At 34.4% G+C, this 7,971-nt stretch overlaps 1 protein-coding gene across 1 annotated transcript; it reads left to right on the top strand.

The window, feature by feature from the left end:
- Window positions 1-1,847, top strand: LOC120205101 (WEB family protein At2g40480-like). The gene is made up of 3 exons (XM_039205037.1): window positions 1-293; window positions 435-1,612; window positions 1,809-1,847. Exons 1-2 carry the CDS (start codon window positions 36-38, stop codon window positions 1,569-1,571), a joined length of 1,395 nt encoding a protein of 464 aa, XP_039060968.1. The 5' UTR covers window positions 1-35; the 3' UTR covers window positions 1,572-1,612; window positions 1,809-1,847.
- Window positions 1,848-7,971: the final 6,124 nt, after the last annotated feature.

The raw sequence follows: 7,971 nt of genomic DNA, 5'->3' as shown, positions 1-7,971 counted from the left end.
ATCTGCACATTATTAGTCAATCTTTAGCTATTTGTATGTATGCATATGCAATGGAAGCGGCAGCTGTACCTCAAGACCCTTCAATGGAAGGGGTTCTGGATGCACCCGGGGATACGAGGCCCAAGTCCAGCTCCGAGGACTTCAAGTTTTGCACCCCGAACCACGGAATTCGGAGGGTGAGTTGGAGAGCCGAGATCGATACTTCACCGCCTTTCGAGTCGGTTAAGGAGGCCGTGACCCGGTTTGGTGGCAGCGGACCTTGGGTGCCACTGTACAAGTTTGCACAGGCATGTGTAAGTTTTTCTCTGTTTTTTGGTTTGCCTATGGTATGTAGTCTGTTTATATATAGTGAATGTATATTATGTTGTTCCTAAACTTGTGTATATATATATATATATGAATGTGTATGTATGTTATGTTGTGTTGACGAGCAGCATGGAAATGAAGAATTTGACATAAATAAAGTTGAAGAACAAGCAGCAGAATTGGAGAAAAATCTGATAGTGAAAGAATTGGAAACACTTGATGTGCTTGAAGAATTGGGAACCACCAAAAGGATGGTGGAAGATTTAAAGAGACAGCTCAAAGATGAAGCTTTGAAAAGCATGATCAATAATGAACATACCAGAACAGGGAGTTCGAGACCTCACCGCCGTCACCGTCCGGTTTTGTCTTCGGATTCGATCTTGATGGAGTCGAAACAAGCGAAGTTGAACATCGGTGAAACTATCGATGATCTTGGAGTGATACCAAGAGCAGAGCCATTGCTTGACAAAGTTGCTGAAGTGAGGTGGTTTGCAGCTAAGAAAATGGAGAAAGCAGCCATGGCAGCAGAGGCTCTTGCTCTTTTTGAACTCGGTGCACTTGCCGGAACAAAGGGTTTGTCTAGCAACGAGATGTCATCGGGATTTTCCTTCCCGGTGCCGGAGCCGGAGCCGGATCAGTCTCCTCGAACACCAAAAATGCTTCATACAGTAAATGAATTTGATGAAGCAAACAATATTTCTGAACATACAATCCTGAGGAAGCTTGAGGAAGCATCAGATGAAATCAAACACTGTAAAAAGGCATTGGAAGAGGCTCTTAAAAGCGTTGAAATCGCAAACCAGAAGCAACTCGATGCCGAGGAGGCACTCAGGAGATGGATCATTAACCCCATACAAGGACACAAGTCACATAACAACAAACAGGTGGTCTACAATGGTACCAAGACCAACAATTCATATCAAAATCTTCCAAGATCTCCATTAAGAGACCTGATGAACAAGGAAAACCCGGAATTTGACGACAACCCGAAGCCTGTTCTGAGGCCAACAACTGTGTCGATGAGGGATATGCTGAGCAATAAACAAGTTACTCCTCAAGAATGTGTGGTGAAAAGGGCTAATGATGAAGGCCAAAGTGGAAGAAAGAAAGTGGCTTTGAGCCAAATGCTTGATGAACTGAAGCAAGATGTGAGGTTTCAACCAAGAACTGATCATCAAAAACAGAAACAGATCTTCACACAAAGGAGAAAATTTGGGTTCATCCACATTTCTCTCCCATCAAAGCAAAGCAAAAAGAAACCATAAGTTTTGAATTCAATGTGATATACAATAGGTTTGTTGTAGTACTAAACTGCAGTTCTGATTGCGGCTGCGATGCCGCGGTTGTGGGTGTTGCAGATATTAAGATGTGATTTATTTTCTACAAATAATTATGAGTTTATGTTATGGATGCGATTTACGGTGTAACGGTGATTGAGAAACATTATGATGCGATCGTTACATTGCGTTACGACCGTAATTTAATACTATAATTGTTGTATATGTTTATGTTGTGTTTTGAGTTATTAAATCACGGTGCTGGCATTTTTTAATATTAATTTTTGTTAAATCTATTCTGAAATCACTTTTATACTAATTTTAAATATCCCTCTATATATATATATATTTATAATTTATTTCTAAGTTTTCTAAGTAAAATATAATATATTCATAATCATTTGCAAATAGAGTATAAATATATCTATTTGAAAAAATAGTAGAAATATATACATTACATATAAATAGTTAAGATTCTGTCATACCCCGAAATTTATAGATTATTTCTATTAATTGTAATTAGCATTACAGGGTCCATTTTGAGAGATTTTAGAAATCTGAGGCTCTGTTTTGAAAACTTCTTGGTCAATGACTTGAATCATGAATTTTCCCTTTTTCCTTTAACTCTGAAAAATAATAAAAGAAATTTTGTGATTCTAATGTTTTGAACCAGGGTCTCCAAAAATTTTAACCTATGCCCTTACCATTTAGGTTAGTTACTATAGCTAATGTGATTTTATTAATAATTTATTTTCAACTGATTTATGGAATCGTAAAACCCATTTTTCCTTCCAAATGGTGTACCTAGTTACGTTACCCTTTCCCGTTCATCGTGCTCTGGTCGATGGTGCTTTACACCGCTACCCTCAAGGTTTCTGGCGACTTCCTGCGACCAAAACCCCTCTGATATTTCACCGTGAAACCTCGTTAGCTGCTATCGATTCCGTCACTGATTTACCTCCTTGTCATCGTCGTTGAAGTCCCCTCCCTCCTTCGACCAAACCTCAGTCGACCTTGTTGTGTGAAACGTCGTCGTTCACCCTCTAGAGGAGTTCAAAATTTTCAAAAGAAAAGTAACTTTTTCGTCACTGTTTTCACAATTCTGGCCATGTTAGGCCGCCGTTCGCCTCACCACCTTCACATTCGGGATCCTCATGGAGTTTCGGTCAAAACCCAATCAACTCTGACGCCTCATCGTTGTTTTTACGTCGTTCGTCGTCGGGGTAAGTTTTGAATTTATTTCCGTTCAGTTTCATCAATGTTTTGACTGATTTTTATGTTGATATGGATTGTAGTTGGTGTGCGGTTGTTTTTCAGTTAATCAGCTGTCGTCCCTATCCCTTTTGCCTGTTGCACGCACCGTCACGCGCCTCCACAGCGTGTGGATTTCTTACCCGTCGAGTTTTCTAAAACCGAGTCAGCCGAATCAACTCAGACTGAGTCGGTCGAGCCAACTCAGACCGAACTGAGTTAATCTGTTACCTTAACTGAACGGTAGATCAGACCCGTTGACTTTGATTTTGACCCATTGTTAACTTTGATCGAAAAGTTAATTTTTTCAAAAAAAAATCATATTTTGTATTTTTTCGACGTTCTGAGTCTGAATCTAAAGTATGTTTAGCTAAATTCTAATCCGAAAGCCTCCAAATTAACCCTTGAACCATAACTTGCATAGTATTTTAATTAAATTGGTTATGAAAATATGTTAAAGAAGGACAATGACTGATTTATGAATTTGCTTATGTTAGGTACCCGTGATTCTCCTTACCTTATGACTGATCGACTCATCTCCTCTTGATCCATTCGACGTGTGAGCTGTGATTACTCGCATAGCTCTATAACTCTGTTAAATACTCTGTTTAGTGCATTATTTTGATAGCAACCTTGTTCTAATTTGATTTAGGATCATGCAATGCTTTTGATCGAAGCGGGACGGTGCTCAGTAGATTCTTAAACCAACCCGTTTCTCAAGGTGTGTTCTATGTGTACTATATTTATCTGTTTTAAATATATATGATCTATCATGTGCATATGGTTGTTTTAACTAATTTTGAAAGCATGATTTTGCTTACTGATTTTCTTGAGTTTTGTTTTTATTAATATGAAATTTCTGATTTGTTTGATACATGTTCTTTGGATTACTGTTATTGTAAATGTCTGATTTATGATCTCCTGATTTTATCGGTGTTATCTTAAATTGTTTTTGGGGTACTATATGGGTAGGTGTATGGAATCTCTAAGGTTTAGCTAGCTGGTAAATCCTTTTGTTATGGTATGGGGAACTGTTTTTGGTGTAAGGTTGGAAGGTAACATTGTGTTAAATAAAAACTATATTTTCATTTTTACTTTATGATTTCTGAAATCATATTTGAAATGTATAAACATGTTTTATTCTGCACTTATTGAAACAAACTAAGCTCCCTAGCTCACTCCCCCAAACTTTCCTTTTTTCAGATACTTTTAGATAGACAGACCAGATCTGACATTTGAAGGATTAATACATTTCGTACAATATCTTTTGTTGTAATGCTTCAATATTCCAAACTGCATTTATTTTGGTGACACGTGTCCCTTAATTTGATATACTGATTTATGGCTTATTTACTTTCACCTTTGATGTATAAAATTATTTTTATGATAATCCATGTTTTATATTATCCGATTTGAGTTTATCATTATAATTATGTTTTTAAAGAAGTTACGATTTTTAAAGTGTAGAAATTATGTTGGAAATTTTTATTGTAATCTACTAGATCTGGTCGAAAGCATAGACTGGGTTTAGGGGCTACAAATTCAATAAAATGTATAGTTGAAAAGCATAAAAATATGTATTATCAAATCCAAAATTATATTAGAAGCTTTAAATTCAGTATTAAATGTTTATACAAAATATCAAAAAAATAAATAATAATAATAATATAAATAAATTATAATTGAATCGGAAAAATAAGGACGAAATAGTTTATTCTTTTGTAGCTATTAAATAAGATAGGAAAAATTGTTGAGACATTTTTTTAAGACAAATTCATCTGCTCTTATAATGTTGGAGAACGTTGGTAGATTGTTTCTCAAGATACTATAACGAGATGGACAAAGTAATTGCACTAATTTTTCATTCATCACTCAACTATTTTAAGTATATGATATACCGTTGTAAAAGTCTCATAAAGTATAATATAAAATCATAATTTGATTATTCGAATCTCTGCCTTTACCTATTGAAAATATGCCTCGAAATTTCTAAAAATCCATTTTTTAACATTAAATAGTCATCTAATTGATTTACTAATCTGGTGAATATTACAATTTCAAGTATTTTATTATTCAAATTACACTAATTTTAAATTATAATATCTTTAAACCATTCATATAGTTCATTGTTTTCTCCACCTAATTGTCTCTATATAATAAAACAGTTACATATAATCGTCAGTAACATAAATAATAAATTTATAAATTTGATTCGTTAATGTCAAGATCTAAAAATGAGATACAAAAAATTCAATGTAATTAATTTATTTTCGAAATGGGGATCTATTAAAAAACTATAATTTTTGGTAACTTTTTCTCTTGATGTATAGGGTTAATAGTTGTTGAATAATCAATTAGTTTACAAGTAGTTAATTTTGAGCAACAATTTCTTATTCATCACTAAACTATTTTGAGCATGTTATGTGATATTGTAAAGTCTAATGGAATAGAATATAAACCATGATTTTATTATTCAAATCTTAACCTTTACTCGTTCAAAATATGCCTCGAAATTTTCAAAAATCCATATTTTTCTAACGTTAACTAGACATCTGATTGATTTACAGATTCGATGAACATTACACTTTTAAGTATTTTATTATTCAATTCACACTATTTTTAGAATCCAATGTTTTTTTAATCAATCATGTTATTCGTTGTGTTCTCTGTTTATACGTACTATATTATAAAACAGTTACAGATAAATGTCAATAACGTAAATAATAAATTTATAAATCTGATTCATTAATATCATGATCCATAAATGAGATGTAAAAAATTCAATCTAATTACTTCATTAAAGTATTCAAAATGGGAATCTATTAAAAGAACTATAGTTTTTGGTAACGTTTCTATTTTAATAGTCATTGTTGAATAATCAATCAAATTGCTTAGAGCATCAATTTTTCACTCACTGCTCAATCATTTAGAGCATCTATTTCTCTCTATATAATAAAATCGTGTATTTTCCAAAAGAGCAAAGTTCTGCTACAAAATACAATCAACCGATCAATACAAAAGAATAATACACAACTTGCTTACAAAAGGCAAAGATTGGTTAAGTAATACCCCATGCAATACAAAGGTTAGAATTAATTCTATCAGCTCGATTAATATTTTTACCCTTTAGTTGGATTCGCACAGCTTCAATAATAACTTTGAGCAATTCATCTGAAGATCTGTGACGACTTTTGAAAATTCTGTTATTTCTTTCCTCCCACAATGTGTAAATATAGGATGTCCAAGAAATCTTCAGAATTGTGATGAGTAAGGATTTCCCTTTCCATGTTGAAGTAGCCTGATTAACCATTTCTTCCCGTGTAGTGGATGTATTCTTCAAGCCATTAAGCGATAGGACGGAGCTCCAAAGTTGAACAACAAGAGTGCATTGACAGAAAATGTGATTTCTTGTTTCCTGATCGATTCTGTAGTTTACACATGTCCATTCTGTTGAAATACCCATTTTGAGGAGCCGATCTCTAGTTGGTAATCTGTTTAACAAAGACATCCAAGCAATCAAACTGAATTTAGGAATGTGCATGGGAAACCAAATTAGATTCTGCCAGGGAACTTTCTCCCTTTTGATTCGGATAGAATCCCAAATATCTCTTAGCCTAAGAGAACTTGGTGAGGAGAAGATGTTGAGAGCAGTAGGACACAAATTTAGGAGTCTATTAATACTCCAGCCCACATTAGAACCTGCAACAAAATTCCAATTATCAATAACGTAAATAATAAATTTGTAAATCTGATTCATTATGTCACGATCCATAAATAAGATGCAAAAAATCTAATATAATTACTTCATTAAAGTTTTCAAGATGGGAATCCATTAAAGAAACTATGATTTTTGGTAAATCTCTCTCTCTCTCTCTCTATATATATATATGGGTCCATAATCATTGTTTGAATAATCAATTAGTTTCCTAACCAAAAGCCATTGAATTTAACTTCATAATGGAAAGCGTGAGCCAACACATAGCCGCGATAAGGCAATCTCTCTTTTGGTGAGGTTTGATTCTCTATGTTTTTCTTTGCATCAAAATATATTTATATAAGGTAAAGTACAACTTTTAATTGAATTTTATTTTTTCTCTCATTCTTTTCACCCTATTCACCGTAGTTTAAATCTTTTCAATTTTCACATTGATACTAATATGTTTAGCTTTTTTTTCACTCGATAGTTTTTTTACTAACGGCATTATGACGTGGTTTATTTTTTTTAATGGGTAAATTACAATTAATCACTGAACTTTATCCTCTCTCTTATTTTACTCATTGAACTTTGTGGATGTGCTCATCATTTACTTAAGAGAATCCACTGCGCCGCTACGAACATTTGAGCAGACAATGTGGGTAAAATTATTATTATATATATACACATAAGAAGAGTGGTAAAGTTAATGAGTTTGGCTCAATGATTAATGGGGTGTGATCTTGGAATATTGAGCTGAGAAGGACACTGTTCGAGTGGGAAACGACCATCTTGGAAAACTTTATGAATGTTTCAAACCGTGCTGTGGAGGGTGCGAATAGGCAGGACCGTCTGAAGTGGTTAGGGGCAGCTTGTGGATCTCACTCATCCAAAGAGTACTGTTTAGTTGCAACAGGTGAAGGTGTAATCAAGGATCCGATCTGGAAGTTAGTGCGGTCGAACCTTGCTCCATATAAAGTTGAAGCTTTTGTATGGAAGGCATTAATCCACAAACTTTCACCGGTTTCGCGGGACCTATCGAAACGCGGTGTACGAGTTTCAAATTATATCGTTTGCGCCTACTGTTCTAGTGAAGTCGAATCAATCAACCATTGGTTCTGTCGTTGTATGATTGTTTGGAGGGTGCGGCAGCGTTGGTGCAGTCTGTGGCAGATTCAGTGCACAGGTGTTGCCATTAGATTGGTCGTTTATCAGGGCTGGCTTTCCAATTTGCTATCGTTGATGCACGATGGGGAAGGAATGATCATTTTGGGGTGAGTTATATTATTGTTTCTGTGTTGTTATTTTCTCATATTTCGGGATTTGGAGGAATCATATTCGCTATGGTTAATTGTGAATTATTGTATCTAATTCATCGATACGACTCACTCTTTTTCCTCCATTTAGATTTAGGGAAGTTTTTTTAACGATATTTATATTAAT

Source organism: Hibiscus syriacus, unplaced genomic scaffold (assembly GCF_006381635.1).
Source record: "Hibiscus syriacus cultivar Baekdansim isolate YM2019G1 unplaced genomic scaffold, ASM638163v2 tig00012104_pilon, whole genome shotgun sequence".
Taxonomy (NCBI): Eukaryota; Viridiplantae; Streptophyta; class Magnoliopsida; order Malvales; family Malvaceae; genus Hibiscus; species Hibiscus syriacus.
The sequence above is the reverse complement of the archived record's forward strand: the minus strand, read 5'-3'. Positions and strand labels throughout refer to the sequence as shown.

What these genes read in the sequence shown, in the direction of transcription:
- LOC120205101 (XM_039205037.1), top strand. Translation starts at nt 36, where the DNA reads ATGTATGCATATGCAATGGAAGCGGCAGCTGTACCTCAAGACCCTTCA. An exon ending in ACAAGTTTGCACAGGCATGT is followed by an intron (nt 294 to 434) that starts GTAAGTTTTTCT and finishes GTTGACGAGCAG; the next exon opens with CATGGAAATGAAGAATTTGA.